General features: G+C 36.4%; 1 protein-coding gene across 2 annotated transcripts in view; it reads right to left on the bottom strand.

Annotated features, from left to right (window-relative positions):
* Window positions 1-236: 236 nt before the first annotated feature.
* Window positions 237-22932, bottom strand: part of PIK3C2A (phosphatidylinositol-4-phosphate 3-kinase catalytic subunit type 2 alpha) — a 104383-nt gene continuing 81687 nt past the window's right edge. For both annotated transcript variants that reach the window (XM_059407689.1, XM_059407695.1), the window contains exons 22-33: window positions 22117-22246; window positions 17628-17764; window positions 14934-15103; window positions 13127-13283; window positions 12412-12521; window positions 9648-9855; window positions 8161-8285; window positions 6082-6199; window positions 5926-5998; window positions 5476-5585; window positions 5266-5391; window positions 237-3420 (exon numbers count right to left, since the gene is read on the bottom strand). In XM_059407689.1, the coding sequence (XP_059263672.1) occupies window positions 3235-3420; window positions 5266-5391; window positions 5476-5585; window positions 5926-5998; window positions 6082-6199; window positions 8161-8285; window positions 9648-9855; window positions 12412-12521; window positions 13127-13283; window positions 14934-15103; window positions 17628-17764; window positions 22117-22246 (1650 nt within the window). In that variant the 3' untranslated portion in view covers window positions 237-3234. The remainder of the gene's footprint in view (window positions 3421-5265; window positions 5392-5475; window positions 5586-5925; window positions 5999-6081; window positions 6200-8160; window positions 8286-9647; window positions 9856-12411; window positions 12522-13126; window positions 13284-14933; window positions 15104-17627; window positions 17765-22116; window positions 22247-22932) is intronic.

Here is a 22932-nt window from a genome sequence, read left to right as displayed (position 1 = left end):
CAGGCCAGGTTTGAAATTCACAAGACTGGAACCTAATAAACTCCTGGGTGAGATATGAAGAATATATCCAGTGAGTTCATATTAAAGTTTATTAAATTTTTAAAATTTAAGTAAATTCTATGCCCAATGAGGGGCTTGAATTTACCAACCCTAAGATCAACATTTGCATGCTCTACCAACTGAGCCAGCCAGGCTCCCCAAGCTCCATCGAAGTTTAGAACCAAAATCTTAATATGTTGATGAGGAAAGAAATGACGGCAGAGTTCCTTTATTCCAGAAATAGTTTAATACAATCGTAGTACAGTTATGAAGTCACATTCAATCCACTGAATATATTCAAGGTATTAATAAAAATATTATACATCTTTACTCACTACCTTAATATAATTAAAGTATTTGGTTCTTATAGATGAGACTACTTGCCATATTCGTTCATATCTGCACTGCAGCATGTAAGTAAATCCATAGATTATGGTAGTGGGGCTTTTAGTGCTTTCTGATCTGAAGTCTAAGTATCAAAACTGAATATATTTTTTTAAAATGCCACAATACTTGAATCCTAGAAAGAATAGTCAACCAATTTAAGGCAAGATATTCAAAGTTTTTACAACTTTAATTTGAAAAGATGAATACTTTACCAAAGATCATACATGCCTTAACAGCTAGCTACCTATAGATTTTTATAAAGGCAGTAATAAAAATGTCAGTGCAAGTTCTACCTTGGGTTCCTCAGTAGAGAAAATAATAGGTTCTTGGAGTACTCCATTATTTTCGAATCCCAAAACACTGCAAGAGGAGAGAATTCTGGTGCAGGACTTACATGTAGCATTATTTTTATTCAGTAAAGATAGGTATAAAACATTGTGATTATACATAAAAATTAGTGTCTTGGCCAGTTTGTTTAAACTTTTGCTTCAGATTTACTTTAATGCAAGCTTTAAAAAAAATGTCTAAAAAAAAAACTGATTTAAAATCTACTTAAAGTAGTAGTGCAAAGAGGCGCCTCTGTCCCTTTTTTTTTTTGGTAAGGGCTGAAGATTAGCGTTTTACAAAGAAATAACTTATATTAAAATATATATAAAATATGTGTATTTTTTTAATGACCAAAGAAGGCACAAAATGAGTTAAATTAAGAAAAACATTACCACTTGTCCTGAACTCTGGTTAAACTGTACAGTATTAATCATAATATACATTTTTAGGTAAGAAATCCAGATTTCTTGTAATTGAAAAGTGACACCACATTGTCTACCTCTATTATTTGTGCTAAAAGACACGGCTGTAACAGACTGCAAATAAGCAGTACATACTGCATCCCATTAACAATGACCTTTTACCAAGACAGGTTTAGTTTTTTTTTTAATGTTTTTTTTTCTTTTTCTTTTTTTTTTTTTTTTTACAGTGGCTATGTGACAATTCATGGAATGGAATTATGTTTCCAAAGCTTAAGTGAAAATATCTAACACTTCTTTATATCTGCAAAAGTACTTACAAACTTTAAGGAAATGTTAACTGGATGTGGAAAAAGTAAATAAATGGTGGTGCTTTGATTTGCATTTTAATTAAATTATTAAATAGACAACATATTTTAACATTAAGAAAAAAGACATTCATCTATCATACTAATGGGGTTTCCTACAAATGGACCATTAGTGTTAGGCACCAAAAATTTCAAGTTTTTTTTTGGTTTTTTTGTTTTTTAAAACCTATCTCACTGATACATCCTCAACTGTTCTATTTCTGCTCTACAGGTTTCACCACTTACATTAAACACCTGCACAGTTCATAAAAATTGTTATGGGCAACTGAACTGGAGATTGTCCTTTCTCTATTGGTATTCTTCATTGCGTATTTTACCAGTTATCTCACAGCAACTAGATTACTACAATCTCTATTACCATTTAAAAAGTGTCTGAAATTCCATTGAGCCATGAGAATTAATTTATCAACATATTTACTCAAACTAAATATAAAATTATGTGTGTAGCTGAGTGAATAATAAAAATGCATTTTATCCTTAATGGTTATTGTAGAATAATTTCAATCATGTCCCTTATGATTCTGAATCCCACTGTAATAAGTAATTCATGTGAATGTATAATGTTTGCAAATATAAGTAAGATACCTTACAAGACAAACTTTGCTATAAAAGTCTACATTAAAATTCAGCCTGGACCCTAGAATTCTTGTCCTGGGCCTCCTGTGAAGAGTCTGCCCTATTCATTGAGTTCTACCAAACAGGAATGGGTATGTGAGTGAACAATTTTCACTTGCTTAATGAGTAAGTGGAGTATAGATACATGGGAGGTGGATTACCAAAGTTCAGTTCACACTCCTGGGAGTAAATGTAGTATTATAATGGAATGATGGCATTTACTATACAGTTACGTTGATGAATCTCATTCAGTTATGGGGCAACAAAAACATAAATCACGTGTCTAAGTCACGTGAGAAGAAATAAAATCTTTCTGTGGGAAAAACACTAGTAAATGTAGATAATTCTTTAGTAAGTTGAAAGTGAGTGAAAACTTACTAATTATCAAGTCAGAAAAAAATCAGAATGAAGTGCCAGGGAAGCATATGAAGTTAAGGCACCATTATTTACAACTTCAGTGATTGGCACTCATTCTGAAAAAGGTTTTAAAGACATGAGTGATAAAAAGCAGTATTATTTTCCCCTACTTCTATAAACTACATAGTAGTTCTGAACATAACTATTATTTGTGCTTTGCTTTCGGCCCTGTGAATAGCAGCTGCATTTTCTGGTAACATCCTGCACCTTCCCTTTCCTTTGGTGTTAGTGAACACACACAGTGGTAAAGGCTGTAAAAGGTGCAAAACAGGAAAACATGCTGTGTCTGTGTAAGAAACAATGTAAAACAGATGGCTGAATTGACACCGTACTGTACTATCAGACCAAACTAAAGCTATTACTCTGAAAGGATTACATCCTTCACCAACTCAAGAGTCTTTTTCAGGACTTACTGTATATTAAGTTTAGGGTTTATAGGTTTCTATATGACTTGAAAACAGCAATGGCTTCAACTAGTTCATAAAAGTTAATTATGTGACTGTTGGTCCAACAGATGTGTTGAAATGCAGTAAGTACATTTACTTTATAATTTCTAAGTTTAAAAATATTATACAAAGTTCCCAAGTGTGTGTGTGTGTGTGTGTGTGTGTGTGTAAGTATTTATAACTATTCTTGCTTTCAAAGTTCAGAAATTCACTAGCTTACAAATAGGTTGCTGCAGCAGTTAGTTGATACCACTTAACTGTCTCTTTGCTCAAGTTGAAATCTTTTAAAGGCAGGGTCACTCCACCGAGGAAAAAGTTCTCCCGCAGAGACTCTGCACTGAGAACACTGAGTTGAAGTTCTCTCTGTCTTAGGGTTTCCTTGCTATATCCACTGTACACAAGCTAAAGCAAAGGCAAAAAGAAAACAGTAAGTTACATATTTTTTTGTTTGCTTGGTTTCTTGGATTATTTTAAGTAAAAACAGAAGTGAGATTAGTAGTTAAAAAGACAACAATTAATAACACTGATTATGACACGTTTGGTAGAATTTGCCTCATATTTAGATGCACATTTTATATTTCAGGAGTCTTAGATTTTATTATCATTCCTCTGAGTGTCTGACATAGAAATGCACAGAGTAGAAAATTATTATTGTCTAAACACTGACAACATGGATTTCCTGAGCTGGAGTTATGGGGAAGGGAAATGCAATTACAAGGTGGCATGCCTTGAGATGGTCTGACACCTGGGAAAGAGAACGGAAGGTAGCAAGTGGGGATAACACAGCTATTTTACAAAAATGAAGGATTAGAATTTCTTTTTGTTGTCTTTTTTTCTGCTAGATTTTATATGCCAAGGAATAATAATATTTCAATGCAAATTCACCAACTACCAATACAGCTTACAGCAAATCTAGAATGCTAAAAATTAGCTCTCTGACACACCACATTCAGCACTTAGAACTATTTTCAGCAAGGCCTCACCCTAACTTCTGAGAGAGATCTCTTAATCTAGTCCTTCTTATTGTTTGACTAATAAAAATTAAAAACTGATCACATTTCATTTCTTGAAAGTATACTAACTAGGAAACAAACTAATACTTCTTTTATTTTTTAATTTTTTTTCAAGATTTTATTTATTTATTTGACAGAGAGCGAGATCACAAGTAGGCAGAGAGGCTGGCAGAGAGTGAGAGAGGAGGAAGCAGGCTCCCTGTTGAGCTGAGAGCCGGATGTGGGGCTCGATCCCAGGACCCTGGGATCATGACCTGAGCCGAAGGCAGAGGCTTTAACCCACTGAGCCACCCAGGTGCCCCTAATACTTCTTTTTGAGAATAACACCAACTTGTCTTCACCAAACATTGTATATGCTTTTCAAGAGCTACAAGGCTATTCTGCAGTTTTAACAAACTTAAAACCTGATGAAAATCCACATTTATTTCCAGACATTTTTGTGTGGATGTGATGTTAATGTGCACAAATAGTGTGGTGTTTATCCTAAAAAGTATCTGACTAAAGGTTAGCAGATTTTAATAGATGAGTAAGTTCATAAGGTGACCATGAATAGCTCAGCAAAGTCACAGTTTTGCTCTATCCTGTTCAGCTAATGCTTTGCTTACTGCTTTTAGCATAGAGCACTCTATCTGAAGTGGCTTGCTGACAGCCTGAAATGAATTAGGAGGATAATTTTGAAACTATATCCTATCAAACAAAGGTAAAGTTAGTTTTAGGTAAAGGTAAAGATGTTTTAAAAGGATAAACAGGAAGGGCTTTGGAGAACTTCAATTATCTGAGGGGCTGCCACAGAGGAGAGAAAGACTAAATTCTGTATAGTTCCAAGTCATACACCTGAGACCCACAGGTGCAAACTACAGGCAGTGAAGATTCAGCCCAGTATTTAAAAAAATAAAATAAAAATTACACACACACACACGCTGTAACTGCCCAAAACAAAGTGGATGGACTAGAAGTATTTCAGCATAGACTGGATAACAACTTCTTGAAAATGTTGTAGAGGGAGTTCAGTCACTGGAAAGGTGGTTGAAGATAACTCCTAAGATCTTTTTAAAACCTAAGGCTCAATGATGGTTTAATTCTGCCACATTTGATAAATATCACTAGATTGCTACTGATTGGCTTTACTAGTACAATAAATAGTTCTGAATCTGGTACCTAAAAATTTTTAATTTAAACTGTTTAAAATTTAAAGAACAGATCTAAGACATTTTTAGAAATGACTTTAACTTACCATCTCATTGAATGTTGGATTCCTGGTTTTTCGTGAAATTTTGGTTTTACGTTTGGATGTTTTGTGGGTATCTGGAAGTAGGTATGTTTTGACGTATGGATTTGGGTCAGCTCCATCCTCAGTAACCTATAAAGAAAAGTTTTCCCTTAATAGTAATGCTTCCTACCAAGGTATAGGTCTTCTCTACAATCATTATTTATAATCACTCACAAGGTCTTTGATGTGCATCACCATGATGAAAAGAGTACCATTTCGGTAAGAGATAGATAATTTCACTGCTCCTCCAATTTGGCCTGGAGTAGGACTGAATGGACCTGCATCTGAAAAAAAAAATACAATCATCTTTATTTTATCTTGCTTATAGTGGTACAAACTACGTCAAAAAAATTTTGCTTTAATTCCAGGATCATCCTATGTGGGGAAAGGAAAAGGTAAATAACCCAGTAGGCTACTGATTTGTAGTTCTTTAATAATCACATTCTATTAGGAAAATTATGTTTATCCAGAAATTGACGGTCTTAGAAGGACTATCCTCCTCTCATTCTCACTGGAGTAGAGCCAGTAACCCCACTGTCACTCTACCACATTAACTGAGAAATTATTAACTTGCAAGTCATAGGGAAGCCATCAATTATCAATAAAGAGAAAAAATAATCTCACCTGCAGACCTAGCTATTCCTTCAGCTTTTTCATCACGAAGTAAAGGATGGAAAAAAGTACAAACAAGATCACACTAAGAAGAGAAAAAAAAATGTATTAATTTAAATATCATGTAGCACCAAGAATAGAATATTCTTTTTTAATTAAGACAGTCACCTCTGCTACATCCGTTGAAGCACTCATCAAACTCTGTAAATAACTGTTTAACTCAATTTTCCTTTTGGCTGCTACATCTTTTATGTGTGTTCTTCCTAGAACCATCCTATTAGGAAAGCTACAAAAGAAAACACAAGGGGGATTTAAATTATTTCACTTGGAAGTATTTATAGAATTAAGCACAATACTTATTTAGAAATATATATATTTTAAAAATATATATACTTAAATACAAAGTGGAATTTTAATCTTCTAGAAAGTAAATTTCTGTAATTTCTTTTCAAGTACTGGAGATGAAATAGTTCAAGTACTTGTTAGCCTTTTATAAACCTTGGTACAGGGGCGCCTGGGTGGCTCAGTGGGTTAAGCCACTGCCTTCAGCTCAGGTCATGATCCCACAGTCCTGGGATCGAGCCCCGCATCGGGCTCTCTGCTCAGCGGGGAGCCTGCTTCCTCCTCTCTCTCTCTGCCTGCCTCTCTGCCTGCTTGTCATCTCTGTCTGTCAAATAAATAAATAAAATCTTTAAAAAATAAAAAAAATATAAACCTTGGTACAAAAGAGACACTATTTTGCTATTTTATTACTTACTTTCTACTGTTTTTTCCCTAAAGATTAATCTGTTTACATATATTTTACGCATATCTTATCCTCCAAAATCATCATTACTCAATCAGCCACAGTTCCTGTTGATATCAGTCTCATACCCTTGTCAACACTTTGTCCACAAGTAACACAGGGGACAAATCAAGAATAATCTTAACTTTGCTTATTTTGCTAACAATGAAAAATGATACCGCATGTGGAAATAAACTGATACCCACACTTTGTTGACTCTTCATTTCTGAAATCTAGTCTAAGAAGAGTATGAGCAGCCCGACACCAGAAATCTCTTGGTCATTAGCTACATTAAAAATGAGGGCTTTAGGGCGCCTGGGTGGCTCAGGTCATGATCCTGGAGTTCCGGGATCGAGTCCCACATCAGGCTCCCTGCTCAACAGGGAGTCTGCTTCTCCCTCTGACCTCTCCCTTCTCATGCTCTCTCTCTCAAATAAATAAATAAAATCTTTAAAAAAAAATGAGGGCTTTAAAAGGGTTAACAGATAGAAAACTAAGTACTAAGATTTTGACCAACAATCTCACTGCCTCAGCTTATTTTATTTTATTTATTTATTTGTCAGAGAGAGAGAGGAGCAAGAGGGAGCATAGGCAGACAGAGTGGCAGGCAGAGGCAGAGGGAGAAGCAGGATCCCTGCCAAGCAAGGAGCCCGATATGGGACTCGATCCCAGGACGCTGAAATCATGACCTGAGCTGAAGGCAGCTGCCCAACCAACTCAGACACCCAGGCGTCCCAGCTTATTCTTTTTTAGAGGTGCTCGGTATGGCCATAATTATTTTTGCAGTGATTTAAAATCCGATTTTGCTAAAACCAAGATTCCAAATTATTGTGTTATGTTACAGACTATGGTAGAGACAAAAATTAAAAGATTCTATAATTAGGAGAGCTTGGGTGGTTCAGTTGGTTAAACATCTACCTTCAGCTCAGGTCATGATCCCAGGGTCCTGGGAACAGAGTCCTATATCAGGCTCCCTGCCCGTCAGGGAACCTGCTTCTCCTTCTCTCCCACCTTCCCACTCCCCCACCCCCTTCTTGTGCGCGCTCTCTCTAATAAATAAAATTTTAAAAATAGATAGATGAACAAACAAACAAACAAACAAAAGATTCTACTAAATTCCTTGACCTCACTGTAAAGGTAGTTGCAGTAACAATTTACCTAACCCAGTATGACTTCAAACAAACAAACAAACAAACAAAGAAAAAGCTTCAGCTGAAATTAGAAAACTAGAAAATCCCCAAATTTAAGTTTAGGATCCCATTTATTCAGTTTATTCACTCAACAGGATCTTACAGTTCCCTGTCTATGGATAGTACTATTATCAGGCCTTGAGATACAGAGAAAAGTCAGTCACACATGGTCCATTGTATCTTACTAAATGTTTACACAAAGCTTTTGAGTGACACATGGTAAGAAACTGTTTCCTATAAAAAAAGGATTAATGTACAAAAATGGGAACATACCCTGGTAACTTCCAAAGTGGAAAAATAATACTGAGCTTATTGTGAAGTTCCTGAAATTCATCGAAAGTCCGGAACACAAATGATGGCTCTAACTGTCCTTCCCTCAAAATTCGGACTACATAAATCTGAAAAGAAACCACACCCCAAACAGATTAAGACAAACAAAACAAAACAAAAAACCTTTCTGGAAAGAAAATTTACAGCTTGGTCAAGTGCTTTTAACTTAGTAATATATATGTCACTGAGAGGAAAGAGCATACATGAAAGTCATTGTATTTATAGACATCTAACTAAATCTAAGAGTGATATTAACTATAAGATATATAAACAAGAACTGGAAAGTGAAAATCATTTACTTTCAGGATTATATATAATAAATGTACTTCCTGAAATTTATAAATTTAGGACATTTCCAATGAACACATTAATAAGCTCCTTTAAGAGCATAAATGAGAAAGGCAAAATTTATGGTGACAGGATGAGAAAAGACTTGTTTAACTGGATATTTATAAAGTATTTATAAAGTCAAAGTACTTTACAGAATAAAATACTGGTGTAGAAAAAACTATTTCTACGGAAGACCAGAAATAAATTCAGGGATATATAGAAATTTAGTACATTTAAAATATGCTAACATTATAATATCTATAACATAACATAATATACTGTTATAAATCATTGGGGCAAAAAATGGAATATTCAATGAAATGGTGTTAGGATAAAATACTAAACTTACAAAAATTTACTAACAATAAAATAGGTGAAAATTAAAATAATAAAGTGGCTTTCTAAAATATCAGTTTGTCAAGGATTTAAAGACTGCTGCAGGGTGCCTGGGTGGCTCAGTTGGTTAAGCGACTGTTTTCAGGTCATGAACCGGGAGTCCCAGGATTGAGTACCGAATCCAGCTCCCTGCTCAGTGGGGAGTCTGCTTCTCCCTCTGACCCTCCCCTTCTCATGCGCACTCTCTCTCATTCTCTCTTTCAAATAAATAAATACAATGTTTAAAAAAAAAATAGACTGCTGTAAAGTATTTTCCAATTAAATTATGAGCACAATGATGATAATGCTATTCATGGGGTGGTGGTAAGCATATTGAAGATCTTGCTTTTGTTCAAACTTGAATTTTATATGTGTGTGTGTTTAATGATACTTCAGCCCTAAAAAGTGGAATGAGAACTGAAGATTTTATGTGTTTTTACATAGGTGGATTTTGTTACAGTGAGCAAGCTTTACCTTAAAATTAAGAACAAATTGAAGAAAGGAGAAAAAGCAAAATACCACCTTTTAAGTCTTGTCTCTGGAATAAAGAATACTGTTTGTCCCCCATAGTTTGGGAGCAAATTTACTAATAAATAAATACCAAAAAACAATTAGGGATTCCTCAAATATTTGTTTATTTTTGGACCATCCATGGAGGAAAGAAGTATGAAAAGAAAAACATGTATGCATGCATGAGTCTCTACAAATACCAAAACCATACTTACATAATGTTTATCTGGGTTGTATTTCTTATGATAAGTGAAAACAGAGACTTCCTTGATTCGACCATCTTGTCTAAATGAGTACGTTTTGGGCGAAAATGAAAGGATGGGCTCATCATTGGAAGGAAGACCAGAAAAACGCAACTGAGCAAGATTGTGAATGAAGAAGTTAAACTTTGTGGCAATGCTTCCCAAACTTGATTCAATAAGCCTACAAAAAATCAGAAAATATGTTAATAGTAAATATTCATGAGAAAACATGTTCAGTTCTTTGAGCATAATAAAGGATAAAGACATTTTCATACCTTTTTAAAAAAAGTTAAGATTTTAAAACTCTACACCCAATGTGGGGCTCGAATTTACAACCCTGAGATCAAGAATCTCACATTCCATCAACTGAGCCAGCCAGGAGCCCATTAAATTCTTTTTTGTTTAATCTATCTACCTGTCTATCAACCAAGATATGTAAATCTCTTTTTAAAATAAGCTCTAGGCCCTTGGGCCGCCTGGGTGGCTCAGTTGGTAAAGTACCGACTATTGATTTCTGTTCAGGTTGACTATTGATTTCTGTTCAGGTCGTGATCTCAGGGTTTTAAGACTGAGCCCTATCTCTGGCTGCAGGGAGCCTCCTTAAACTTCTCTCTCTCCGCCTCTACATCTGTCCCTCTCCTACCCCGTGTAAGTGAACTCTAGGCCAAACATGGAGCTTGAACTCACGATCCTAAGATCAAGAGTCACATGCTCTACTGACTGAGCCAGTCGGGCGCCCCCTTTCCATTCCTTTTAAAATATTAAGCATATTCTCACTTTGCCAGGATTTTCCCTTGTTCTTTAGGCGGCCAAAAACCTATTAAAAGATAGTCCATCCCAACAAAATATTTTAGCACAAGAAAATCTCTATTCCATCCCATCCCACTGTCTCCCAAGAAATGATGCTGTATTTCTTGAGCTCTGTGGGATCTAACATTAACTTAAAAACTATTAGGGATAGAAGATGATTGGTATAATGCCAAAAAAGATGATCATTATTTAATTCCCTTTTAATAAATAGGGAAGTTGAAAACAGGTATAGAAGGAAGCACTGAAAGTAATCCAGGGGTGCCTAGGTGGCTCAGTCGTTAAGCATCTGCCTCCGGCTCAGGTCATGATCCCAGGGTCCTGAGATCGAGCCCCATGTTGGGCTCCCTGCTCAGCGGGAAGCCTGCTTCTCTCTCTCCCACTCCCCTTGCTTGTGTTCCCTCTCTCGCTGTATCTCTCTCTGTCAAATAAGTAAAATCTTGGGAAAAACAAGTTATCCAAATTTAATAAAATCTTTTCTATCAAATAGTAGTAGAATCTGGTATCAGACTTCTTCAAATAATCATTAATTTCCCTCAGTTGGAAAAAGAAGTTTTGACAGAATTGGGAGTTTCATAGTAACAAATTTGGAAAGCAGGCTTGGATAAAACAAATACTGTCTCAGAAGCAGAATAAAGAAATCCAGAAAGAGGAAAGAGATTCAAAAAATAAAAGTCTAGAACTTCACACAAAGGTTCTTGCTTTGCTATGGACTGAATATTTGTATCCTCCAAAATTCCTATGTTGAGCCCCAACCCCACAGGGCCTTTATGGAGTCAGTAATCAATATTAGATGCAGTCTTAAGGATAAAAATGATCCAAAAGAATTAGTGTTCTTAAGAGACAAGAAAGCTTATGCTTTCTTGCTCTTTATCTCCTCCTTTCCTGTGAGGAAACAAGTAGGCACCAGAAAGTGAATAAGTTCACCAGAAAGTGAATAAGCTGGCACCTTGATTCTAGGACTTCCCAGCCTCCAGAAGTAAGAGAAATTAAGTCTATTGTTTAAGCCATGTCATTTATGATTATTTTGTTATGGCAGCTCAAGCAGACCAATACCTGCCTGCTTTATAGTTTTGCCTAGAGAAGCCAAGTGAATCTCTTTTGAAAAACAAAACAAAACCCATCAATACCTAAATTATCAGGATTAGTTTAGAAGGCTATACAAAAGTCAGCTTCCTTCAATTCAATTCAATTCAGCCCAGACTCTTGAGACTAGAGAAGTCCAGTCCAGTTTTCTATCTCTTTTCCACTGAGAGGAAGAAGGCAAGAGAAAAGAGAAAAAAGAACATGAGCTCTTAGGTCCCTCCCTTCTGTGGCATAATAATGAGGTGGTATCCCTAGATAGTGACCAACCTGGTCACCAGACTTTTAGAACATACTTGCCAGGAAGATCTGCTTTTAAAGCAAAAATGACAAGTTCAAATGCCAGTACTTAATATATGTATTTTAAGTACTACATCTTATAGTAACAATTTATTATAGCAGTGTCCCAGAGTTTGCAGTTTTAATTATTTATGGTATCCATGAAAATGGTTATGGCAAAATCCTGAAAAACAGATTAGTACAGGTATTATTTTAGGGGAAAATCCAACACACACACACACACACACACATCCTTGTACTTGGCACTATAGAAAATATGCTTTGCAGAAATAGGTCATAAATAGGATGTTTATAATTCAAGTCATATACTAAATAAAACCTGAGTCATTTTGAAAAATAAATTTTTTAGTGTTATTACAAATCCTTTATATTTATTCAGTAAATAAACTTCTGACATAAAATATACTTTGGATAAACCTACTCTTTGCTAATACTGTGAATCACAATTATTTCCTAAAAATCAGATTCTGATATATAGCATTTGTTTAAACTAAGGAAAACAAATCAAAGCTCTGTGCCTTCTCTAACATATTTAAATATGCCTTACCTAGTAAAGAAAATTGTAGCTTCTGCATCGGTAGTTTGTGGCTGAAGTGCATCTCTAACATATTTCAAGTCTTGAATACTTGTAAGTTCTGGTAACCCTGAAGGAATCATCTAAAGAAAGGGAAAAAGAGTTTGTGAGTTACTTTTTAAAAGTCTGTTCCCCACCCATCCCTTAAAAGCTGGCCAAGTAATTAGAACTAAAGCAAACCAAATAATCACAGTTTTGAGGAACTTATATTAGTCTTATAGGCACCTAAGTGATTCAGTTATAAATGGGAAAAACTGAGATCATATAATTGTTGGAAGTCACAAAGCCAGTTTAAAAACCTGTAAAATTCGGACCTTTTAGTCTAGTCCTCTTCATTTTTTAAAAAATCAGGTTCAGTCTCAATAATCACAGCAGAGGTTTAACTTAATACACACCCAGAAAAGTACAGAAATCTGAACACCAAAATTAAGAAACAAAATATGTTCCAGCATCCGAGATGGCTCTCAGGGTCCCTTTTAGTCAGTTACTTTTACTCCACACCTCCAAGGTAGATGTGACTTACATTTTATATTTTATATAAATGATGTCTGGCAATTTTTGAATATTTGGTAACACTATTTCTGACATTTGAAACTATGGTAAATTTTATTCCAAAATATCCTTCTTTAGCTATTGAAACAGAGCATTAATGTAAATTAATTAAGGGCTTATAAAAGAAAACAGTTACCAGTGAAAGAAGGTTAAGAAAGAGGTTTGTCTGCTTTCTTATTAAGTTGTAGGCTTGACAGCAGAGGTCCACAAACAACTGGAAACGAATGGTAGGCTTTTCACCCCCATTAATGACATATGCCATATCAGAGGTAAGCACAAAAGGAGCCCGATCCCTATTTAAAAAGAAAGTACACAACACAAAGTAATATTTACAGAATATATTCAAATAGTGCTTTTGTTACCACATGGTTATTGAACTAAGCTACCTGAGCCAGAGCAATTTCCAACTGGGAAATTAAGAATCAGGCAGGTTTGAATCTGCATTAAAACTTATAAATTTGCATTTTTCAGAAAAACCATCATATAATCAATCTCATTATTTAGATAGAACACATATATGAATTTTTTCCAAGATGGTATTTGTAAAATCACACACTCAAATAGAGAACAGTACAGAGAGAAAAGTTCGGCACTCATTGCCATCATACAAATGGGAACATCCTAATAGGTACCACTAAGTAGTTAAATATATCTTAATTCATTCCAACAAATGTTACTAAACACGCACACACACAGGGAGAGAGACAGACTCATTCTTATCTACTACAAGGTCAAGTCATTTGTTAGGATCTTTTTTTAACACCTAGTCATACTCAATGAGAGCTATAAGACAATAACAAGAAAAGAGGCAAGTTTGGGGACATTAATTTGTGGAAAAATCCCTTTCTTTTAAAATAAGCTGTGTCCAGGGGGACCTGGGTGGCTCAGTCAGTTAAAGAGTCTGCCCTTGGCTTTGGTCATGATCCCAGGGTCCTGGGATTGAGCCCTACATCGGGCCCCCTGCTTCGCATAGAATCTGCTTCTCTCTCTTCCTGCTGCTCCCCAGCTCTACCCTGTTTGTGGTCTCTGTCAAATAAATAAATAAAATCTGTAAAATAAAATAAGTTGTGTTTACTAATTAAAATCAATGTTTCGCTAAATGTGTCAAAAGAAAGGTTCCTCAAAATATCCAAATACATCAATCTTTTTTTTTTTTTTTTTAAAGATTTTATTTATTTATTTATTTGACAGATAGAAATCACAAGTAGATGGAGAGGCAGGCAGAGAGAGAGAGAGAGGGAAGCAGGCTCCCTGCCGAGCGGAGAGCCCGATGCGGGACTCGATCCCAGGACCCCGAGATCATGACCTGAGCCGAAGGCAGCGGCTTAAACCACCGAGCCACCCAGGCGCCCCCAAATACATCAATCTTAAGTAAAATTCTGATCCTATCAAAATGAAAACATCTTGATTACTTGAAATGACAGAACTTGAAGTCATTTTAGCATTACTTGAAATGACAGAACAAAGTCAACGGCCTCTTTAATTAACCTAAGAAAGCAAACCAACAGTTTCACTTTTCTTGGGAAGAGGAAAGTGGACAGAAAAGGAATACTTAGATTCTAAAGTGGTTGACATTAAAACCATCAAAAACTTAACCACTGTGTGGTAAGAAAAGTTGAATTCTTTTTCTTTCAAGTAAAATTATTGAAACTCTTCCAGATATATGTACACATGTGGACAGATACAGATTATTTTATTAATACCTTTTGAAAAGTGATCCACAATGTGGAAATTCTGCTTCAGAATTACCTGGAGTACTTATTTTTCTTGTTTTTGTTTTTTAAAGGTAGGCTCCACCCAAAGTGGGGCTTGAACTCACAACCCTGAGACCAAGAGTTGCAAGCCCTACTGATTGAGCCAGCCAGGCACCCCTCAGGGTACTTGATTTAAAAAAAAAAAAAAAGGGCCCCTCTTTTCTTCAGCAGCAGCAACAATGTGAGTACCTTTTGAAGCTACCAAACATCTGTGCATGGCCCAAAAACTTGCCAAAGTCAATGTGAAACATGTGTCCTGTGCTTCGAAGCATTATATTATCATTGTGTCGATCACAGATGCCTAGGACATAGGTGGCTACACAGCATCCAGCACAAGAATAGATAAAATTTTCTGAAGCCTATAATAAAGATAGAGAATTATTTTAGAAAAAAATTATTTTTAAAGGAGGCAGGTTATAAAGATTAATTCATCACCCTTTGAAAACACTATCGTGACTCACTTTTTCAACACCTTATAAACTAGGTTATGATAACAAAATTCAGCCTTGTCATATTTCAAAAACAAAAACACCCTTCTAAAGGTGGTTACTGCCCTATCTCTCCCATCTATTATCCTTTAACAGGCAGAGAAACTGCCAGTCCCTACTTGGGCTACATGCTGCCTTTAAACATCTTTTAAGAATCATCTTTGTGCAACTCTGTTCCTCACAGGCTCTACTGTTTAGTACAAGTGGTGGTAACACTGTGACAAAGATTAATCTGAATAAAAGAATATTTTTCCTTTTTTTGGCTTATAGGAAGGGCTTGTATGAAGAAAGCTTGTATCTTTAAACATACAATAGTATAATTAATATGTTTTGTTGACTCCTTATGTCATCTGCAAGTTTTTTGAAGCTGGAGATCTCTCACTTCAGTCTTACCCGCCCTGGGGATTAAATTATTAACATAGTATCATGCAGAAGGATGCAGCAAGATGTATACAATGAGTACTTTTATCTAAAGCATGTGCATTTAGTTTATCCTCAGGGAACTAAATTTCTGAATAGCACAGTCATATGGCTCTACATGTCCATCTGGTTATTTCATAACTCCCCAGAAATCATAAATGATGATGGTAAAGAGCCAAGCTTTACACAGCACTTATCACAAACCAGTCACTACACTACTCTTCCTACACACCTACAAACCTACACACATGCACACTATATGACGTAGGTATGATTATGATTGTCATTTCCCTCATTGTGATGAGGGAAACTGAAACATAGAAGTTCTTTGCCCAAGATCACATAATTTTTAAGTGGCAGACCCAAGGTTCACCCCAAGCAGTGTGACTCTTCTATGTAAAGTACATTAAGAGGCAAATGCATAAAAGGCACTCAGTGTATGCTATTTGACAATTATTTTGTGTCAAACCACTTCCCCAGAACCACAAAAGAGCCAACATTACTATAAAGTATCAGCTTCTGTTGCACTGCTTTCCCCACATCATAAGAAAAGGAAGTGATTTTAAACAAAGAGCTAAATTCCTCTACCTTCTTAGGTCAACAAATAGAATTGGTATTTATCTGTAAATGTGATATGTTAATGACCTGATGACATAAAGGAGGCAGGCAAATGACATTAAAACTGAGATCTCCTTACATTGCCATTGAAAGTGTTCTTGAGGGTGCCTGGGTGGCTCAGTGGGTTAATAACCCTCTGCCTTTGACTCAGGTCATGATCTCAGGGTCCTGGGATCGAGTCCCACATCAGGCTCTCTGCTCAGCAGGGAGCCTGCTTCCTCCTCTCTATCTCTCTGCCTACTTGTGACTGTCTGTCAAATAATTAAAAAAGAAAGTGTTCTTGAGTCTTTCTTAGGCAGTTTAGGATCACTAGAGGCCTTATGTCCTAAGAGATTTCCCTTTCCCTTTTCCCCCCATTTCTATTTTTTCTGAAGTAAACTCTACTTCCCCTAGCCCTCACCGACACGGGGCTTGAACTCACAACACGAAGGTCATGGGGCACCTGTCTGGTTCAGCCGGTTAAGTGTCCAACTCTTGGGTTTAGCTTAGGTCATGATCTCATGGGTGGTGGGACTGAGCCCTGCATTCAGGTCCATGAAGTGGGGAGTCTGCTTAAAGATTCTCTCTCCTCCTCCCTCTGCCCCTCCTGCCACTGATGTGATCACACGCACTCTGTCTATAAAAAAAATGTCATACACTACCGAATGAGCAACTCAGCTGCTCTGAGAGTTCCTTTCTTATTATAGAATTCAAAAGTACGCTAAAGCAAAAAATTGGCACCTCTAATATTAACAGCTATCAACTACAGAATTTACTCTGTGTAGGGCTTTCTTTATAAACTCATCTAACTCTCACAATAGCCTTGTAATATTATTTTTTACAGCCATAATATGTACTATATTACCAAAAAAAAGTACTACAATATTGTAACATATACTACTTCATATCCCAGGTTACTGAAGAACAGAGGAGGTTAATAATTTGCCCAAGGCTCAATACCTGATGACTCGGAACATAGTTCAAGCTCAGAAAGTCTGGCCCATATTTTTCCTCTCAACTCCACACTTACACACATGGAGCCACTCTACTCATTTTCATAACTTGTCCCAAGATCTTTGTGAAATGTGAACATTCTGGGTCATAAAAAGACCTGTTCTGCTGGCCTCTAAATGCATGCTTGGAATATTCTGGGGGTAATTTAGCATTGGTTTCACTCAGATTCTTACTATTAGATAAACTGTTCATATAGAAACATATGTGTATATAACTTTTTTTTTTTAAAAAACTTAGAGAAAGACACTGCTTTCACAACTTAGACTACATGGCTAGTCACCAGAGCTGGAAAATGAAAAGCACTTATAACCTATGTAATACACTTATGATAAAGTTATCTGGAATAAAGAGACTTGCCAATCACCTTTTCATATTCCTCTTCAGAAGGATTGTATTTCCTCAACCACTCTGCAAGTGGTTTATCTTTAAAGGATCCAGTCACACCATATTCCACTTGGATTTTCCTGAGGGTATCTGAAGCAGGAACAAGCTCCACCATACCTTTAACAACAAAACATTAAGCTATGCAAAAATACCTCCCCAAAAGCCTTTAAAAAATTTATAGCTTTCAATCTTTGACATGAGGTATCAGGAATTGTTTCTAAAAAATCAAGTCTGGCAGCCCATGCAAAAAAAAAATCTGAGCAATCAAAATAATCTCTTATTTTCAGAAGTACCAAAAATATAACAGTTGAATTTGAATTTAAGGCTCCATAATCTGTACTATACAGGGTGTGCTATACCCTCCACCAAGAATAATAATTTTAATTACTAACTAGATAATATTGACCTAGTTAATAAAGTTACTTAGTTAATAAAGTTTCTCTGATCACATATTTGGGCAATGATGGAGTGTTTCAGAGTATAATAAGCCCTTTCAAAGATAAGAATAGATTAAGATTGTCCTTATGAGCCTGGGTGGCTCAGTGGGTTAAAGCCTCTGCCTTTGGCTAAGGTAATAATCTCAGGGTCCTGGGATCAAGCCCTGCTATTGGGCTCTCTGCTCGGTAGGGAGCCCACTTCCCCTTCTCTCTGCCTGTCTCTATGCCTACTTGTGATTTCTGTCAAATAAATAATATCTTAAAAAAAAATCCAGATAGAGAATTGTCATTTTGCGCTTAAAAGAAAGACTGGGGCACCTGGGTGGCTTAGTCAGTTAAGTGTCTGCTTTTGGCTCAGGTCATGATCTTGGGGTCCTAAAATTGAACTCAGCAGGGAGCCTGCTTCTCCCTCTCCCTCTGCCCCTTGGCCCCCTATCTCCTCCCCACGACACTGGTGCTCTCTTTCAAATAAATAAATTCTATTACCTGCTACATTTACTATATGCATGTATTATTCTTATAATTAAAAAATTAGTTTTATTGGGGTGCCTGAGTGGCTCAGTCAGTTAAGCAGCTGCCTTCGGCTCAGGTCATGATCCCAGGGTCCTGGGATCAAACCCTGAATCGGGCTTCCTGCTCAGCAGAGAGCCTACTTCTCCCTTTCCCACTACCTGCCTCTCTGCCTACTTGTGCTCTCTATCTCCCTGTCAAAAAAATAAATTAAGTAAAATCTTTAAATAAAAACAAAACAGTTTTATGTATTTTCAAAATCAAGGAGATGCACTGGTATCAAAAGATATGGACACAGAGATCTGCTTCAAAGGACTGGAAAAAACCAAGTTGGCCAAGGTCTTCAGACCATCCCAAAAGAAGTGTATCATCTAGTTAATAGTTCACACTGAGATACTTTTTCAATGAGTACCTGCACCTTGATTCTATGACTATATTTAATCAAATTTTAATATACATATAAATTTCTAATTTCATAATCATATATACATACATATAAATCACTACGTGCTAAAACAGTGGACCAAAGTTCATAAAATATACAATGTACTACTCGCTATGTAAGATATGGTCCCTACCCTGAGAGAACTTAAAATCAAGCAATTGGGGTGTGTGTGTGTGGGGAAGATATACCAGTAAATGTCTCATGAATATTTAAAGACAACTGTTGAGTCTGAAAAAGTGAGGGATTACTAGAAGCACTGAAATACTAGTAAAAAGTTCACAGAGGATATGGATGTGATTTCATTTGGAAAATAAAGGTACTTGTGAGATAATACAAATGAAAAGCTTAGACCAGGGTAAGACCAAAGTAAGTACTCAATAATCAGTTAGAAACAACATGTAAAAAACAAGAGGAATCTGATTGCCTCTCAAGTTACATGGAATTCCATAAGAAGAAAGAGAAACTGCAACTATATGAAGTGTGGTGACAGAAAGGCAACTTAATGAAATGGTAGGCTCTCATTGAGGAATCTTAGTAAAATAACTTCCATTTACAACTTATGAAAAACAAGAATATTTTTAAGCAGCAAGAATTCTTAATGTTTTATTTATTTTAGAAAGCAAGAGCAAGAGATTGCATGCAAGTAAGTGGGGAGAGGGGCAGAGAGAGAGAATGTTCAAGCAGACTTCCTGCTGAGTGCAGAGCCCGATGTGGGGCTCCATCCCACAACTTGAGATCATGACCTGAGCTGAAACTAAGAGTCAAAGGCCCAACCGACTGAGCCATGCAGGTACCCCCAACCAGCAAGAATTCTTAAATTGACCTGCTTTTCTTTTTGACAAGATAAAGTTTGTAGGGATGCCTGGGTGGCTCAGTCGTTAAGCATCTGCCTTTGATTCAGGTCACGATCCCAGGGTCCTGGGATTGAGGCACGCATCAGGCTCTCTGCGGAGCCCTCGCCCACTTCCTCTTCTGTGTTCCCTCTCTCACTATGTCTCTCTCTGTCAAATAAATAAATAAAGCTTGTACATTCTAAACTGAGAAAGTAAAGTGATAAGGCTCTCATACTGTCCTAATGGATAAAATGGAGAACAGTTGATAACACAATGAAGTAGACAAGTATCCAAATAAAATACAGTACCTAAAGATATTTTTTAAAAGATTTTATTTATTTGACAGAGAGAGAAACTAAGCACAAGAAGAGGAAGCATCGGAAAGATGGAGAAGCAGGCTCCCCAGTGAGCAGGGAGCCTGATGTGGGACTCAATCCCAGGGATCTGGGATCATGACCTCAGCTAAAGGCAGATGCTTAACCAATGAGCCACAAAGGTACCCCACAGTACCTAAAGATTTAGCAATCACCTGACAGGAAATCTCATGTCTCTAGCGATACAACACATTGGTTGGTCCTTGGTCCTCTCTTAGTAAACACTTTTTTCAATGCCTTAGCAGAAGCTACAGAATATAGATTCTTCACATCAGTTCATGACAGAAATTAAGAGGTTCGACAACAGATAACAAAACTCAGATTTTAAAAAGAATCCAAGTGGCTGAAAAGTAATGGATCCAATAATAACAAGGAAGTTAATAGGTAAGGTCCTATACTTGGGTCTAAGATACAAAATGTACAAGTACAAAATGGCCAAGACATGATTAAGCAGGAGCTAGCTAGTATGATGGTTTTATTTGTGAGTAAGTTCTGCATGTGCAATACTTTGCCTATTTTGCATTCTACAAAACTCAGGTGCCATTCTCAGAGACTGGGTCACCTGAGCCTTTACAATGGGAATCATCAGAAAATAAGGTAATCTAAAGTCATATATGACAAATGGCTGAAGAATGTGGAACTCAGGATCTGAGGCCACAATATTCATCATCACAAAGACTTATTATATGACTGTCTATAAAGAGAACTGGAACTGATGGGTAGAAGACATTAGGAGTCAGTTCCCATTCATTAGACTGTAAGAAAAAACTCTACAGCCATCAGAGTTATCCAGGATAGGACAGACTACATTGAAATGCAGTAAATTTCCTTCAGTATAGGCATTTAAGCATAACGTGAATGGCAAATATAAGGATGACTAGATAGTTATTCTGGTGACTTTCCAGTGTCTATGATTAGAATCTGAGAAGCATTTCTCATTTCCATCAACTATAAATGATCTTTCCCTCCTTTAAAACCCCAGAGCACTGCCTCTGTTAATTCTCTTAGAGATTTTCGGGATTCCTGGGTGACTCAGACAGTTAAGTTTCTGCCTTTGGCTCAGGTCATGAGATCCCAGGGTCCTGGGACAGAGTCCTGCATTGGACTCCTTGCTCAGCGAGGAGCCTGCTTCTCCCTCTGCCCGTGCTCTCTCTCTCTCTGATAAATAAATAAATAAAATCTTTAAAAAATTCTCTTAGAGCTTTTAGCTTATTAAAGCATTTTCAAATTACTTTGTAGGTCTTTAAACTGCTTCCCTCTAAATATAAACACCTCATGTTATTAGCATTTTGTAGCTGGCAGATCAACACAAACATTTGTTGAATAAGAATAATGACAATGGCTACAATTACTGAGAACCTAATACATGTCACATGCTGGGTGTTCCACATTCATTACCTTTTAATTATTACAATATTTCTGGGTGTAATGCTTTTATTATTCACACTAAACATATGTGGTAAGGAAGAAAACTTATGCAATAAAATAGTAAGATGAAGCCTGTGCTAAAGTAGAAAAAAAATTTTGAAACCATTATTTTATTTTGCAGAAATTAAATCAAAATTGGTTTAACTTAAGACACCTTAATCTTAAGTTAAAAGCTAAAGACTATGAAGTCCTCATTTAGTCAATCAATGGGAACCTCTGGTTACTGCAAAATCAAAAAACCACTGCAAAAAAAAATTTATTAGGGCTACTCAGGAGTCATTTAATTATAAACAAATAAATCAGTAAAGTAACACTGAATTAAAGTAAGAAACAACTGAGATCATAGTGTACCAGCCTCAGGACTCCCACAGGACAAGTATACTCTGAGCTAAGTTCACAGAGAAGAAATAATAAGACACCAAGACAGAGCTGACAGACTTACCTCGATCTCTGCCAGTTGAGAGACATTTGAAAATTACCATCCTCAGATCTAATCCTTCTTTAAGCCAGATCTTGTCCATAATCTTTATCATCTGTAAAGCTAACATATCTTGCCGAAGATCTTCACCAACCTTGAAATCAAGGAGATAAAATGAAACGTGTACCTTTCCAAAAGACTTACTACGTTACATGCTGTAAAAGACAGGGGGAGGGGAAAATGGTGGAAAGAATGAAGAATGAGATAAAACAGAACTGCCTTTTATTTTTCTTTAGTATTCCAGAGGAAATTACTTAACCTCTTCACGTCTCAGTTTCTTCCAACTCTACACTTTTTAAAAGGTTAGATTTTGTGGTATGTGAATCATACTCAAATTTTTAAAAGGGCAAAATGGAGGATATTTGTCATGATCAAAATATTCCTTACCTTGACTGTATCATTGCCAACAGTCTCATTGTGATATTGTAGGATAGTTTTGCAAGATGTTATACAGAGGGAAACTGGGTAAAGGATACTTAGGATCTCTGTATAATTTCTTACAACAGACTGAATGTGTAATTATCTCAAACCAGAAGTTTACTTAAAAAAATGGAAAGAGTTAACCCTCCCAAAATGAATGAAATCTAACTGGAACCACATGAATTTATCATTTTCTTTTTTAAGTTGGATAACTTTAAAACATATAACAATGAATATATTTTTTGAGACCAATTAAGAAAATTATGAAAGGGGCGCCTAGGTGGCTCAGTGGGTTAAAGCCTCTGCCTTCGGCTCAGGTCATGATCTCAGGGTCCTGGGATGGAGCCCCGCATTGGGCTC

Source organism: Mustela nigripes, chromosome 1 (assembly GCF_022355385.1).
Source record: "Mustela nigripes isolate SB6536 chromosome 1, MUSNIG.SB6536, whole genome shotgun sequence".
Lineage (NCBI taxonomy): Eukaryota > Metazoa > Chordata > Mammalia > Carnivora > Mustelidae > Mustela > Mustela nigripes.
The sequence above is the reverse complement of the archived record's forward strand: the minus strand, read 5'-3'. Positions and strand labels throughout refer to the sequence as shown.